We start from the raw sequence: 16,802 nt of genomic DNA, 5'->3' as shown, positions 1-16,802 counted from the left end.
CAGAGGTTCAGTCCATGGTCAGATGACTCCATAGCACTGGGCCTGAAATGAGGCAGACCATCATGGCAGAAGAGTGTGGCAGAGGAAGGCAGCTCAGGACATGGAAGAAAGCAGAGAGGAAGTGTTCCACTCACAAGGGACAACATATAAACCCCAGAGGCATGCTCTAAGTGAAGTACTTCCTTCAGTCTATCTGCCTACATTTACCACCCAGTTAATCCATATTGGTGGACTAACCCACTGATTAGATTAAACCTCCCATAACCCAATCATTTTACCTCTGACCATTCTTACACTGTTTCACACATGAGCTTTTGTGGGACACCTCGTATCCAAACCATAACAAGACCCTGTATGCTACTACTATTAATTGGTGACTAAGTTTAGCATACGTTTTGGACAAGTCACACGATTTCCTGCCATAGCAAAATGTTCCTTTAAGAAGACGAGGGACATACAGATACAGGAAGATATTGGAGTCATGGAGCTACAAGCCAAGAAAAGTGAGGGGTTGTCAATGGTCATTGGAGGCAAGAAAGAATCCTTCCCTAGAGTAGACAGAGGGACAGGACTCTTTCAATCTCTTGGGTTTGGACTTCTAGCCTCCATAATTGTAAGAGAATAAATTTCTGTTGCTTTAAGGCACCCAGTTTGTGGTGCTTGTGATGAAGCTTCTAGTAAATGAATATGCTGTGTCTCCCCTCTTATTCCAACATGAATTGGGGCTGTGGTGGATCACAAGCACAGGTCAGGAGTCAGGTGCTGGGGTTACACAAAGAACACAGGCTCTGCCCTTCCCTTTTCTTCCTCCTCAAAAAGGAGAGAAACTGGACCCCGATTCCTACAGACCTGACCCTCATGAGAGCTCTGATCCACCCAAGACACGGAACACGTTGCTGACCCTTACCGGTGCCATAAGGCAAGCTCAGGACTAGAAGCCTGACGGATCTATGTGCACAGCCTGACCTTGCTGCCCCATGGAGGGAAAATGTGTAGCTCACAGGACTGTTATGGAAATCAAAAGAGACTGCGCAGGAAAGGAGCCAAGCACTGCTCTTGGCACATGGCAGGTGTGTGGGAACATAAATCAGGAAGACTAAGTTTAGCATACGTTTTGGACAAGTCTCACGCTGGTGTTGAGTTGACTCCTGGAGAGGCCTGGATCCTCTCCCAGGTCCCCTGATGTACCAGCGCTGTGCCCCTCAGTCCAGCAGGACTCTGACCCCCAGGGCTGCTCCACCGATCCCCCCTCTCTCTCCCCACTATGGGGACAGCTCTAAGATCTAACAGACACCAAACCCTGGCTGGGGTGGCGGAGTGAGCCCATGTTAAGAAAACACCGGCATCCAGCATGGTCCTCAACTCCTTTTCTCTCTTGTCTTCTGATTCTTCCTCGTCTGTCAGGCGGTCACTTCCCCTGGCTAAACCGTCCTGGGTCAGGCTTTGTGTTGTAAGGAGCACTGCTTACATGCAACATGTGACTGAGGTTTGTGCAGAATTGGTCTTTCTAAACGCTCACCGCCCCCTGTCTGTATCGCCCAGCCATCTCTGGGTTCCACAGGAAGCGGGCATTTTTTGCTTCTTTTTCTCTTCTTTGTTTCTCCATCGTTTAGTCTCTGCATCTCTCTGTGTGTTCTTCTCCACTCAGTGTCTTTCTCTTCACTTTCATTTTCTGTCTTTCTGTCTCCCTCTCCTCCCTACCCTTACACATTCGTTCTGTTTATCCGGATGTTTTCTCCTCTTTGCATCTCCACTTCTTACTCCTCCCCTGTCTGATCGCCCCTTTCCTGTGCCTTCTCTGACTCCATTTGCCTGTGTTTCAATCTCTGTGTCTATCTTCTATGTGGGAGTCACTGTGCATCTATCTGCCCACCCACCTGTCTGTCCATCTATTCATCTGCCCCTTTGTCTTCCTGTAGGTGACTAAATGTGCTTCTCCCTCTCCTTTGCTCTTCTCACTGTCTAGCAATTTCTCTATGTTCCTCGTTTCTTGTTCTCTCCCTCTATCAGATTGTCTCCCCTTCTCATCTTCCCTCTCACTGTCCATTTCTTCCTCTCCCTCAGAGGATGATGTTAATATTTTAGTAGTCTTGATGTCTTTCCAGGATCCTGAACTCTTGCCATGATTCCAAAGTGGCAAGTCTCCTGGGAGCTTCATTGCAGGAACTGTAAAGCCCCCTTACCTGTCACCTTGCTGTCTAGTGTTAGGAAGCAAGGGACAATCTGGTGGCTGTCCTTGCTTGTTCTCCTCTGTCAAATGCTGCGGCTCTGAACCTGAAGGATGTGAATGAGAACCCAGGACTAGGGACAGAAAGGAGAGTCTCCGGCTTGAGCTGGCTCTGGTGAGGACTACCTGGTGGAGACTGCACCTGTGGCTTCTGGTGTTTTCTTTGTTTCATTTGAAAATATTTACTTAATATTTGTTCTTCCAGATCCTGTGCTGGGGACTGAAGAAGACTGACTAAATCAGCCCCTTTCTTGAAAAGCTTACAGTTTCTCTGGGTGACCATGAAGCCAATAGTTAAAATCAATAAGACAAGAGATTTAAACAATGTGTTCAAAAGGAAAAGGAATTAATTCAAGTGGGGGCAGTAGAGAAAGGCTTTACAAAGTAGGGAACAATAAGCTCTGGGGCAGTAATGACCTTGTCCAGCATCAGTGCTGAATCCCCAGTATGTAGGGTAGTGTGTGGTACATAGTAAGCACTCAATAAGCGTGAGCACTATATGAATGAATGAATGAATAGAAATAGTCATTAAGGAAGGTTATTGTCAGGAAGAGAATTCAGAGCTGAGCATACCAGACAGAAGGAAGAACACAGTTAAGGATTCAGAGAGTAAAGGAACTGGTAGCAGGATGACACTCCAGAAATTTCCATTCTTGCTGCATTTGGATTTCAGAATTTTAATTCTGGATGTTCAACAGATAAACTCCTTGTCATAGTCTCCCAAACCCCAAAATTTCCAAGTCTGAAACATATGTGGTCCCAAATATCTTGGATAAACCACACTCAAGCTATATAGACTGATCCAGATCCTTCTTCAGGGCCAACCCACCCAGCCCTCAGCTCTGGCGATCAGTGGCTGATGGCCTGCAGATACGTCTCCCCTGGGGAATTGCCTTCAGCCACAGGGAACAGCCTCACATAAGGATACCTGCTTCCAGATTGTAGCCCTCAGCCAATGGCTGGCTAATGTGGGTGTGCAAAGGCCTGGATCCCTTGCCTTAATACTGGGTATCCATAAAGGGCCATCCCAACCCCACCGCTCCCCACAGGATGTATCTCGAAAGAAGGCTACTCAACACTTAACCTGCCTTTCATAGTCTGCTTTGAGGGAACCTGAACTAATACCCTGTGTTCAAGAAATGGGAAGAGGCATGTGGAAGAGGAAGGGTAGATGGAACTGGATGGGTATCTAGGGGCTGGATTACAAAGACTCCTGAAGGTCAAGGAAACTCATTTAAGTTGTACTCTGCAAGGACTGGGGAGCCACTGGTCAGCAGAGTGTCTGGTCAGAGCTGGGGTTTACTAGGTTCAGTGGCAGTCAGCAGAAAAGTGGGACAGAAGGACTGGGAATGAGGGTTGGTGGTTGATCCCTTGCCTAGCATGCTCAAGGCCTTGGTTTCAATCCCTAGCACTGGAAAAAAAATTTTGTAAGATAGGACAGAAGTGGATAAGATTGGAGGCAGGACATGCATTAGAAGACCCAATCCTGGAGCTCCAAGACTGTAGAGGGATAGAATGGGAAAAGGTGTGAAGGATGGCCCAGAGACACCACTAGCAGCACCCCTCAGATCCACCTGCGACATATGCACATCCCTTCTTGCATGGCTGAGGTCTCAATGAGGTCATGGAAGAAATGGTGCTTCTTCCCATGGCCTGTGGTGTCCCTTTAACATCCCCTGTGGCTGTGGGGATCCCACATGCCCCAGTATGAGGGAATCTCTTACTTGAGGACCTTTCTCCAGAAAACTGCACCAGAAATATTCTTCTGTATCCCTGTGTTACAGAATGCATCTTACAGAACTCCATCTTGCAGGATTTTGGCAGATCCATGGATTATAGTTCCTCGTCCACTCTTATCTTTTGGGAATCTCATTTGGGAAGAATCATGTGTTCCCCTGGAATCCCATGACCTTCCCTCCTGCTTGTTGCTGACAATCTTGACCGTGTGACTTATATGCAATAGTTGGAAAAAGCAACGAACTGATCTGTGTCCCAGGGCCAGACACCTGTGTCTCTTGGCTCTGAGGTCTATACTCTGGGACTTAAGATAGGCCTCACAGTCTTTCCTAGCTTCAGTTTTATAAATTGATTAATAACTTAGAATACTGATGTTAGAATAACAGAAATGTACTCATTTGTCAAGTTGCTGCAGGAAGCTCTAGAACTTGTAAAAATAGATGTGAGCAAGGTCAGAGTTGTGTAAGTGGGAAGAGCTTTCTTTTTGGACTCAAGAAAATTTGGTATAAACTTCAGTTCTATCACATTACAAGCTGGGTGGCTTTCAACAAGATACTTGGCCTTTCTAACCCATAGTTCACCTAGGATAAAATGGAAATCTCACACCTACCTTCCAAAATTATGAGGATTCATGAAACAAAAGGTACAAAGTTTTGTTTCTCTTTGTTTTGACAGGACTTCAGTACCATGCCCTATGATGGCATACCTATTATTAATTTTTTCTTTTAAAATATATATTTGTATTACTTTCCTGAAAATAAATAATGGTATCCAATGGAATGAATTCAGGTTTTTTTTGTTTGTTTTTTTTTTTTTGGTACCAGGGATTGAACTCAGGGGCACTCAACACTGAGCCACATCCCCAGCCCTATTTTGCATTTTATTTAAAGATAGGGTCTCACCGAGTGGCTTTAGAACCTCATTTTTGCTGAGGCTGGCTTTGAACTTGCGATGAACTTGCTTTGAACTCCTGCCTCAGCCTCCCGAGCTGCTGGGATTACAGGCATGTGTACTGTGCCTGGCTCACTTTTTTTTTTTTTTTTCCATACAAACATAGACATCTCCAGGGTTTAATCATCCCCTTTCTTTCCAAGGGAAGAAGCGATGCTGTCCACATACTTTGAAACCATCAATGACCTGCTATCCTCCTTCGGGCCAGTTCGGGACTGTTCTCGGAACAATGGAGGCTGTACTCGCAACTTCAAGTGTGTGTCTGACCGCCAGGTGGACTCTTCAGGATGCGTGGTGAGTGCCCATTGGCCCAGCCACATGGTACCAGCCCGAGTACCAGGGCCAACGTTCAGGTCATCCCCTTGAGAGGAAGCTGTCAGGGAGGATCATACAGCTCAAAGCTCTTGCTCCTGTGGCCTCTGGCCCACTGGGCTCCTTTGGTTTTGTTATCTATTAAATGGGATGATTAAAGCTATGTCTGAATTGTTGGAAGAGTGATTCAAGTGCCTATCATAGAATAAATCCTTAAGAGGCCCTGACTTCTGGAAGCTTATAGTCCTTTGGGGAGTAAGATAAAGCGTGCCTTAGTCCTGTCAATACGTTGGGGGCAGGGGAGATGATTACTGAGATGTAAATAGCATAAAACCTAGGTGATCTGCTGTGGTCTAGAAGGGAAAGTTTCATTTGAGACCCAAGGTTTGCAATGGGTACCTTGGGAAGTTGGTATTGGAAGTGGCTTCCTAAGATGAATCACACATCCAAAGATCAGTACACTGGAAGCTTCCAGATTAGGAGATGATGCAGTGGAACTATTTTAGACTTAGAAATCAATAGGTCTTCAGAGGTGGATGGGCAATTGGAGATTTGAATTCTTAGGATTATAAGTGACAGAAACTCAACACAAACTAGTTCAGGGATAAGGGGAAAATATAGTGGCTCAAGTAGGAGTTTAGGCACAGTTGGATCAAGGGGCAAAAGCAATATCAATGGGGTCCCTCTCCATTTCTTAGCTCTGCTTTCCTTAGCATCACACCATTCTCTCCAGCTGGGCGTCCACCAGTCAGCGAGACCTACAGAGCAAGAACACTTCTTTCCTATTCCCTCCAACTATAGTCCCAGGATTCATATCATTTGGCCAACTTGATTCTCACTCCCAACCCTGTATCAATCTCTGTGGCCCAGCTCATCTCTGGATGAGTCACAGTGGGAGCTTCTGGCAGGAAACAGCTACAACTGTAATGCAGGCCTTTAGATGGGGGAGGCAAGGACACATGGGGCACCAGACGCAGGAAAAGGAGCTGTGAATTCCAGGTTGGTGGCTGTTTTAGTCAGCTTTTTTGCTGCTGTGACTAAAAGCGACTGACCAGCACAATTACAGAAGGGAAAAGTGTATTCGAGGGCTCACAGTTTCAGAGGTCCTGGTCCATAGAAGGCCAGCTCCATTCCTTGGGGCTCGGGGTGAGGCTGAACATCATGGCAGAAGAGTATGGCAGAGGGAAGCAGAGAGAGAGAGAGAGAGAGAGAGAGACAGAGAGAGAGAGAGAGAGAGAGAGATTCCATCTTCAGATATAAATATATACCCAAAGCCACGCCCCCAATGTCCACCTTCTCCAGCCACACCCTACCACTTTGGTTACCACTCAGTTAATCCTTATCAGGGGATTAAATCACTGATTGGGTTAAGACTCTCACAACCCAATCATTTCTCCTCTGAACCTTCCTGCATTGTCTCACATGAGCTTTTGGGGGACACCTCACATCCAAACCATAACAGTAGCCCTCATCTGCATCTCCTTCAGAGTATTGCAGACCAACCCTTCCTCTTCCATTGTGGAAAAGTGAGGTCTACTGAGGGAAAGGAGGATTTGCCCAGTTAGAACCAGTAGGTGGACAAACAATTCCAAAGGATGTCCCGAGTCCATGTTGTCTCCAATACACAAGTTTGACCTTTATGAGAGGATTAAGTTGTCTGCCTTTTTCCTCGTTAGTATTAGTTATCTTTCCTGAAATGATTTAGCTTCTGTCCTTTAGGGTAGATATCTCAGAAGAATGAAACGTCAGAACTTCAGAATGCAGAGATGTGTGTGTGTGTGTGCGCACGCACTTGTGTGCACATGCAGACAGGAGTCTCTCTCTCTCTCTCTCTCTCTCTCTCTCTGTCTCTCTCTCTCTCATTAATACATCCTGGAAAAATCAAAATAGAGAGGAAGAACATTCATTCCCTGGAAGTTAAGAGAAAATTCAAATTTCTGATCATGTTGTCAGAGACCTTTCTTAGTAAATGAAGGCCTTAATGTTAAAACTGCAACTCCAGATTCAGTAGATGTCAGGCAAGCTCTTCTATGCAGAATAGACAGGGTAATACCCACCTTTACATTAGTTTTAAGATTCCTTTTGTTTCTTTGTAGACTCTATTATGCTTGCACAGAGAAACTTTTTCCCATAACCTCCCCTATGAGAAACACCATACGGTATAAAAATCATCATATCTTATATTTTAAAAACTCTTCAGCGTTTTTGAAACATGTCTGTGGCCAATGATTCAACCTTACAACAAACCTGAACTATAGGTTTCCTCACCTATGAGGATATAAGGCTCCAGAAATACAATGACTTCCAAGGTCTTACCGCCAGGTGGCAGGAGAGAGGACCAAGGCCACATCTTCAACGCCACATTTTAGAGCTAGGACCACTTGGGAGCTTCCTGAAAGGAGATGCAAGAACTGTGGAAACAAGGTTTATGGGAGTGGATTGGGATTAAGCCCTGAGTTTGTCATTGGATAGCTGTGTAATCGACATTGACTTTGTTAGTCTGGGTTTCTTAGTATTTCAAAAAGGAACAACAGCACTTGAACTCATAGATTTTCTGTGGAATTAAAGAATACAACTGGCAATGATTTCAGATTTTAAAATTGCCATTTCTAAATGAGATATGACCATATCACTGATAATATTTGCAGCCACACAAATTCAGAAGCACAGTTTAACTAATTTTCTACAATGTTTCTATAACTGAATGCCATTCCTGTTCTGTTCCATCCATTTGGTAGTGGAAACTTAAATTCTATTCAGTATGGTTTTCCTCTCACCTCCTCCTGAATATTTATGTCCAAGGGGCCTGATGTGTCGTCCCTAAGGTGTAGGAGAAAGGGGAATGTCGGATGCTGGGCCATCACCTCTCAGTCTGGCCCTCACACTCTCTGTCTTTCCTGTTATATATAAGGACCTCTCCATGCCTGCCTGATTCACAGGTGTGTGGTCCTTGCTAGCATCTGCTGCTTGGTAATCTTCATTCCACCATGATATCATTTAAGGCCAGCTGGTTCTATGAATTAAGTAGTTTTCTCACCCTTCTGAAAGCCTGAGGAATGCCCAACAGCTTTTCAACCCACCCTAAGGATCCCAGTCAGGCTGTCTGAAGCCCTGGTGATCTAGGATTTGCCTTGAAGGTATTTGCAGTTAGCTGTTTTCCTGCCAGGGAAGAACACTGCCATGCCTGTCATTGACCAGATGCTGTTTGGCAAGTAAGGCACAGACAGCCTTCCCTCTCCAGCCCTCAGACCCACCTGGTTTTCTATAGTTCTTCATCCCTTCCAGCATGCAGTAATTAGCCTGGTGGGAGTAGGGTCTGGAGTCCTTTTTAAGAAGACTCATTAGCACTTACAAGTGTACCTTGTTTGACTTTCAACACTCCTCTCTCCCTCCAACTCAAGTGGTCTTTATTTTTGTGACTGAGAGGGGGACTAATTCTATAATACATCACAGATTCTTCTGTTATTTTAAAATTATTATTATTTCACCTTCTATGTAGACTTTGACATCTCAAACACAAAATAAAATATCTGAGTTCTTTCACTTGGTTTTCTGCTTCTGCTTTGGTGACCTTCCCCTGGAACGAAGTGTTCCCCTGGCATGCAGTTGTTCAACATTTGGGGATGGTCATGAGGTGTGTAGTAGGAGAACAGAGCCCTCCCAAGGAGGGTCACATCCAAATTCTGAGAAACTGTGAATGTTACATTACCTTACCTCAGGACAAAAAGGGAAATGGCTTGCGTGTAGAATTAAGGTTACTAATCAACTGGCTGTAAAGGGGATTATCCTGTATTATCAGGGTGCAACCTGTGTAACCACGGGGGTTCTTCATTGTGGGAGAGGAGAGCAGAAGAGGGCATCAGAGAGGTGACAATGCTGCCTGTGAGGAGGGAGCACAGGGCTTGCAAGCTGAGGCGTGTCTCTGGAGGAGTCTCTAGAGACTGGAAAAAACAAGGGCACAGATTCACCCCTAGCTCCTCCAGAAAGGAACACAGCCCTTTGGACACTTCGATTGTAGCCCAGTGAGACCCATATTGAACTCCTACCCTAGAGCCCTGCAAGATAACAAATTTACATTGTCGTATGTTTGCAGTAATTTGTCATAATAGTAATTCAATGCTAATGCGGGGTGAAAGAATGTGAGGAGGGAGGCTGATACATAGGTATGACATAAAGAATCGTTCTGTTATTTTTATTTTCAGTTATTTCTGGGGAAACCACCTCTTGACCAGAGATGGAGGGTATAACAATGAATGAAGCATCAGAAAGGGAAAGGAGCCCAAGTTCCCTTTCAGTACTCTAAAGAGTTAAAAATTATTAGACATAAGAAATGTTATAGATCTGACAAACATAATGATATCAGCAAGATACAGTTTTAAATGTGCGATGGGCTCATTTATTCTCTATAAGTATTCATGATTTTAATCAAAATAGAGGACTAAAACAAGGAAAACAGTAAGCACTGAATCATGGCTTTCCTAGAGGACCCATCCACCATCATGTCTAAGTAACTGCCGCTCCCTGAAGCACTTCTCTCACCCTCGTCCTTCGGGTGCCCCGGTTTTCCCTGCATGTGATCAATGTAATGCCAGGCAATCTTGTGATCAAAATCCATCCTCCTCGGCTCCTTTGAACTGCCAGTCCATAGCTCGCCTACCTGACCATCTATTGTTGCATAGCGAATTACCACAAAACTCAGTGGCCTGGAATACCTGCTTGGTTCTGCTTGCAACTTCATGAGTCAGGAATTTGGGAAGGGTGCAGATGGTTTGCCTCTGATCCATGACAGATGGGTTATGTGGGTCCGGAGAATACATTTTCAAGAGGGACTTTTAGTGGGTCTGGTGCTAGAGGGGATAAAAACAGGCAGGTGACACATGCTATGCTGGCCTCAGCTGGAGCTGTAGACTAGAGTGTTTGGATGTGACCTCTCCATTTGACTTGGTCTTCTCATGCCATGGAGGTTGGACTTGCAAAGAAACCCTCCCAAGATCAAGTGTTCTAAGAGCCAAGGCAGATGCTGCCTGGCCTTTTGGCATCCGGCCTGAGCACTTTCTGTTTAAGGTCATTAAGGTCAACCCAGATTCAGTGGGAGAAAACTGCATTTCATGTATCAGTGAGAATTGCAAAGAATTAGTGGCCATCTTTAATCTACCCATTTACCTACAGCATCAAGTCACAGACAAGGGTTACCTGAATAGGGAAGGACCCTACAGATTCTGTTGCAGACCAGGTCCTTTCTCGTTATACAAATAAAGGCCTAGAAAGATGCAGAAATCACTCAAGTTCGTGCAGGGAGGCAGTGAGGGAGTCTTGGTTGACCCCTTCCTTCTAGTCGCACCTTCCATGGCAATGGCCTTAGGCCCGTGTATCTATTCAAATATGTGTTTAGAGTCCTCCTGACCAGCACTGTGAGTGAATAGGAGATAGAAAGATGAAAGCGCCATCTTGTTTATAAGCTACACCAAAAGATGAGATTGATTTTAGCAGGGTCGTGGCGTAACCTTGAACAAGTCACTTTTTCTGTGTGTGAGAATATCCAAGAAGATTGGCGTGAGTATTAAGAAGAGGGAGGTGGTAGTTGGAGAAGACTGACACTCACAAAACACCTACTATGTGTTAGCTGGCTTACACTCACAGCCAATAGTTGCTTACAAATGCCCCCTTAGATTGGCATCCATTTTAGGAAAAGAGAAGTGCTAAAATATAAGAGCAACCATGTATAGTGCGTGGTAGGCACAGATCTAAGCACTTTGCTTATTTTAACCGGTTTAATTTCCAGAGTACTTCTCTGGGCTAGATATTATTACTGCCTTCAGTTTACATGTGAGAAAAACGAAACACTCTGGGGTCTGTGGAGGAACATAGGGGGTCAGGAGGTGGTCAGGAGGGTGGTGATGGACAGATTGGCATGCTCCCCGGATCCTAGGGAGTAATGGTATCTTCCCAGAGCTGCCTCCAGTGTCGTTTCAGCCTTCCCTCTGAATTCCAGACCAATCCAAAACCAGTGCCACACTCCCCACTCTCTACAAATCACCAGCCACATTTCTGCCTCCTCTGCTCCATCCCTTTGTTTCTATTTTGACCTAAAAAGCCATCTGGCCTCCTAGATGGTAGGAAGGACCACAGGATCCAGGATGGCCCAGAGATGCTGAGAGGCGACAACAAGAACAAAATGCTGCCTTTTAAAGTCAGGATGAATAAAGATAAGAATCTCCATTTATTTTAGGTCGGGCTCCTGATGGCACCACTCAGAGGGAGGCAGGAATGGAAATCTGGTTCAGGAAGGGAGAGAAAGTCTGCTTTGCTTCGTTCCTTATCCTTTCTCCTTTTTAATGACTGTTGGGCTGTGATTAAAGGGAGCAATGCTCAAGAGGTCAGGGAAAACAAGAAAGAAGAATGAGCAGAGTGAGAAATCACTTTGGAGCACAGCCCAGGCACTGGGACTGGGGGAAATTGGACCCCATCTGCCTGGGTGACCAGCCTTCCTTGAGCCTTGGTGGGGTCTGGCCCCTGGGCAGTGGTCCCTCCAGTCCAGAAGTGAATTTTCACGGCTAATCTGTCCCTTCAGATTAGCAACATAGGTGTGATGGATTTAGAATCTAACCAGGATGAATTTTGTCAGCATCCAAAATGGGAGGAAAGATGCTCACATATTTTTCTCTGAAAAAAGACAGGAGGCAGGCATCTTTATGGGGCCTGTTTCAGACTTTTAGCCTGGGAAACTGTAATTGCCAGAGCATCCCCTCTCTGGTGTCCTCATCAGAGAGCCCTCTGGTCTATCAGGTCTACAGATCGAGAATTCTCTATGTGTTCCTCCACCAGGACTGATATTAATGCTGTCAATACATAAATAAATGAATGTCATAAATAATATCAGTCCAGTTTTGCTGGTGAAGATACCTACAGAGAATGTTGGCGTGCTGATTATATTGCAGGCTCTGGAATAAGTGCTCAAAACACATCATCACACTGCATCCTCCTGGCCACCTTATAAAGGCACTGTCATTATTAACTCCCATGTTATCCATGACGAGCAGGCTCAAATAGCATGAGAAACTTGCCGAGTCCAACCAGCCAGGTGAAGGCAGTGCCGCAATTCAAGCCAGGTCTATCAAACTCAAAAGCTCATTCTCTTAACATATCAGATGACAGGTTGAGGGTAGTTCCCCCCAAATAAAGTGACTGTCCCCATGTCAGGGAGCACCCTTTCACCCTCCGTGTTCAGGATTCACTCTCCCTTCTCTGAACTCAGGAGATTCAGAGGAAGCTAAAAGAGGATGGTTTTAGAAAAGGGAAATTAGAAGCAGGTAGAAATCGAAACTGATTCTGTGCATGTACATAGGACTCAGATTTGGGGGCATGAAAGAGAAAGAGTTGCTTCTCCATCAGGAGCAAGCGTAGCATCTTTGTGAGTTTCCAGCAGAGCCCTTTTCCCTTCTAGCCCGCAGGAAGAGGGTCCAAGATTATTATGTGTGGCATTCTCATAAAACCTGTGCACCCTTTTATGACATTAAATATTTTATTCTTCCTGTGACATTTGAAGACTTGTCTGTTTTCTCCCCTCATTTGATTTCTCTGGGACCTGGTCTTTCTGGGTCTGATGGTATTTCTGGTAAGCCGGGTTTATGGGGTAGAAGTCATTATCTGTTAAAGTCAGGGAACAGCCCCCACCCTTCTGAAGTGATGGCTTCTAACCCTTTGATTCCTGGTGTGGGGAAATCAAGCATCACACTGAAGGCAGGAAATGGGGCTGCAGTTCTGGTCCTGCCACCTGTTGACTGTGAGCACTAAAGAATTCACCTTCTACCCAGTCACATCTTGGAGGCTAGAGAGGGACCAGCCGGGGGAGGGACCAAAGCACTGAGCAGGTCCTGTCTGTTCTGCAATCCATGATCTCCCGATAGGTGCTCTCTGAACATGGTGACTCTAACACTGGAAGGGCCTGAGAGCAGGAAAGGCAGCAAGGGACAGAGGGCAGAGCTTACCTGTTGGTTGGTGGAAAAGCAAATGCACAGGAGGAAAGACCTCTATCCCCGTTCCTCCCTTCTGGAGGGACCGACCACTTCGAATTGTACATTTCACATACAGGCTTCAAACAACTTTCTGCTTTTGGAAAGGTGTCCCTAATGGGAAAACTGTCACCCCCCGCCCCCCCCCCCCCCACACACACACTTCAGGAAGTTAATCTAGTGTTTGAGAGTATAGTTTCTGGCTTCAGAGAAACCTGGTCAAAACCTCACTCTCACTCAGTGGCCACATGACCTTAGAACAAGTTACTTAAGACCTCTGAGTCTCAGATTCCCGTTGAGTGAAATAGGGCTAACTATCCTTACCTGACAAAGCTGCTCCGAGGACTAATGGAGATAATGCATTAACAATGGTCTGTGCATGGCCCTGCACAGGCAGGAAACACGGTTGCCATTTATCATTATGATCTGATATCTCCTGCAGGGATGATGGTGGAGGTGGTAGCAGTTATGAGAAAAATTGCTTAAGTGCTTGCTGTGTTCCAGAGCACCTCAAGTGGGCCCTGTTATTATCCTGGTTGCAGGACCAGGACCCTTTTCCTGCCTCCAATTTGGTGCTCCTCTCCCCCATACCAGGGATCAATGGATTAAAACCCATCACTTTGGAAGGGGGCGGGGGCTGTTCTGTGACTTGAACAGGTAACCACCTAACTGACTTCACTCAGGTTCACATAGCTATTGAGATCTACAGCAGGGAACGTAGATTTAACAGCCCAATCCTAGAACTGTCATCTTTAGCCAGGGCAAAGTATCCATAAATATCATTTGCAATGGTGGTCTAATACTCCATGGAGGGGAAGATGCCCTTGATTGCTTGTTTTCTTGGATGTTTTGATTGCTTCCAAGCTCATCATATACCCATTACTCTGAGCATCTTCTCTGCTTTGAGAATAAATTCTTTAGAATAGATTCCCCAAAGTCTGTAAGGATGAGTTTCTAGTGTTCCATGATTTAGGTAAAGATGTGCGAGAAATTTTAAAAAGATAGAAAGAGAGAGAGAGAGAGAGAGAGAGAGAGAGAGAGAGAGAGAGAGAGAGAGAGAGGAAGGAAGGAAGGAAGGAAGGAAGGAAGGAAGGAAGGAAGGAAGGAAGGAAGGAAGGAAGGAAGGAAGGAAGGAAGGGAGGGAAAGAAGGAAAGAAAGAAAGAAAACTAGTTAGCTCCACCTGGTTTCTCAGTGTTTTCCTGATTTAGGCTGTGGCTTTTCCTTCAGATTGCAGTTCAAGGGCAGGCTAGGGTGTTTGACCTAAAGGGTCCTTAAGCAGGGGAGTGATAAAATGAAAGTGGTACTTCAGGGAGTGGAGCCCAGTGAAGTGTGCAAGATGCGTGTGGGAGAGAGTCCAACTGCAGGGCGGTGCAGAGAAGAGTCAATGAGGCAGTGGGCTAAGGTCTCCTTCAGTTAGAAGGAGGTCACAAGCCACACTGAACTGTGCTGGGTCTCTGTTGAGCTCCGTTTAGCCGCCTTGCTACAGAGGCACCAGAATGTTGAGATTTGGACAACTTTTCTGTAGCTCTGAAATGAAAAACTGGAATGATTGTGTTCTTCTTAATTATAATAATAGAATTTTTATATTTATAAGGTATTTTCCCCATCTGGTCCTTAGTTTTCTTTTATATTTAGCTTTATTTCCCATCTGGTCTTTAGTTTTCTTTTATCTTAGGTTTTATTTATTTACTCTTTTGGCTTTTTTTTGTGCAAATGTTCATTGTACAATAAAACAAAGTCAACGTGGCTGAGATGTACAAAGATTTTTTGTAAAGTCCTTTTTCTCCACAACTCACCCACTTTGGAGATGATTATGCCATGACTGGTCTATATATAGACCTCCTATACATTTATCCATTCTGCATTTGCAAATATAAATAAGAACCCATATATGAAAGTTTAAAATGCAAGCATAAAAAGTATTCAGTTTGTTTCTTTGGGACACTTCTCCATGTCAGAACTACAAGGGTTATTTATTTAGTTGGTGCATCTTAATTACACAGAATGGTGACTTTGTGGCACACTGGTACATGCATATAACATAACATGTCTTTATATATGCTTTTTAAAGAACATTTCCCTCTTTTCTCCACCACATTAAGGACAACTGGCTCTCTAGCTTGATTTTAACCATGTATAATTGTTTTCTTTGTGTCAAAAATAAAGATGGCTGTGTAGCTCAGTGGTAGAGCATGTGTCCAGTAAACAGGAGGTCCAGGGCTCTATCCCTAGCACCATGAATATAAAGAAATAAATAAATAAGATCAAATTGAGGCCAAAGAGCACAAGACCTATGGGTAGATAGGAATGAGGTGTCCTAAATTCCCATCTGGAGCTCTCTTCTAACCAAGATAGCATTTTTCTCTTATCTTTATTATTATTCTTTTATCTTTTATCATGGGTGTGGGGGCATAAGAGGATGAGGAATGGCATCATTATCTATTATCATCATTATTAATTGCAGGAATAAAGGTCAAATAAAGGTCATTCTTCTCCTATATTCTCCAAATTCTCCATTACCTCTGCCTTAAAATGTCTTTACCCATGAGCTCATATATTTTTCAATTACTTCACTTTGAGGTAGCAAACACTGGAAAGATTTCATCAAAAACTTGGTAGCCTTTCTCCTCACTGAGAAGATACTACCTGAGCAGAGCGATATGCATTCCCAGAGGGAAACAGGCTAGTTCATTTGAGCTGTGGTCTGGTGGAAGAGAGCAGTCTTGGCTATGGTACAGAGTTGAGTGCAAGCCATCCCTGTCCAGGGGAAGCTGTATGACACTGAAAAAATTGATGAATGTATCTGAACCTCTCCTATCTTTTCCATAAACTGTGAGTGAGCCCTGTACCTCACAATGTTGTTAGCAGAGTCCAATGTGACCACTAACCATGAGCCTAAACTGGTTCCATGATCACTTGATTCTCTCTGAGGCTCTGTCATTTCCACCAATAGTCCTTAAGTCAAAGTTGTACTTGGATCTATAGATCAGAAGACCCTGAAGACCAGCCTGCACAGAAACCAGTGGGACATTGATGACCCTGGCTATAGAGAACTGTAAACCTTAGGGAGAAGATCACCATCTGGAAAAAATCTAGGCAGGAGTGGTGGAACCAACCTTTGTGTTGCTTTGGTTTTGGTGCCTGGTTGAGGTGGCACAGAATTTCAACTAACAATCTTATCTCTTTAAATTGTGAACTTTTTATATAGGCACATGAAAAAATGTTTACAATACACAGGGAGAAAAGAACAATTATCACTCACAGTCATACCACCTCTAAACACTACCACCAACAATCTGATATTTTCTCTAGGTATTCTTCTATATGATATATATTTAGCAATTTTATTGTGAAATGTAATGTATATAGAAAATTGTGTAAAAATTATTTGCAGTTTTATCAATACTAATTAAGCAATACCCATTAAAGCATCACCCAAATCAAAGATAGAATGTTCTCTGTGTTCCAGAAGTCCTACCCAACACACCCACCATGTCTCCATTGTTCCATTGTTCCTTTAAACCCCTTCCTCCCCTCTAGAGGTAGCCACCACCCTGACTTT

The 16,802-nt window shown here is 44.5% G+C and overlaps 1 protein-coding gene across 3 annotated transcripts in view; it reads left to right on the top strand.

The window, feature by feature from the left end:
• ASTN2 (astrotactin 2) overlaps nt 1-16,802 on the top strand; it is an 883,413-nt gene that overhangs the window by 487,005 nt on the left and 379,606 nt on the right. For all 3 annotated transcript variants that reach the window (XM_079113408.1, XM_079113407.1, XM_079113406.1), the window contains one exon: nt 5,059-5,209. In XM_079113408.1, coding sequence (XP_078969534.1) covers nt 5,059-5,209 — 151 coding nt within the window. The remainder of the gene's footprint in view (nt 1-5,058; nt 5,210-16,802) is intronic.

The sequence above is a fragment of the Sciurus vulgaris genome, assembly GCF_902686455.1.
Source record: "Sciurus vulgaris genome assembly, chromosome: 15".
Classification (NCBI taxonomy): domain Eukaryota; kingdom Metazoa; phylum Chordata; class Mammalia; order Rodentia; family Sciuridae; genus Sciurus; species Sciurus vulgaris.
This window is presented reverse-complemented; position numbering and strand designations above follow the sequence as displayed.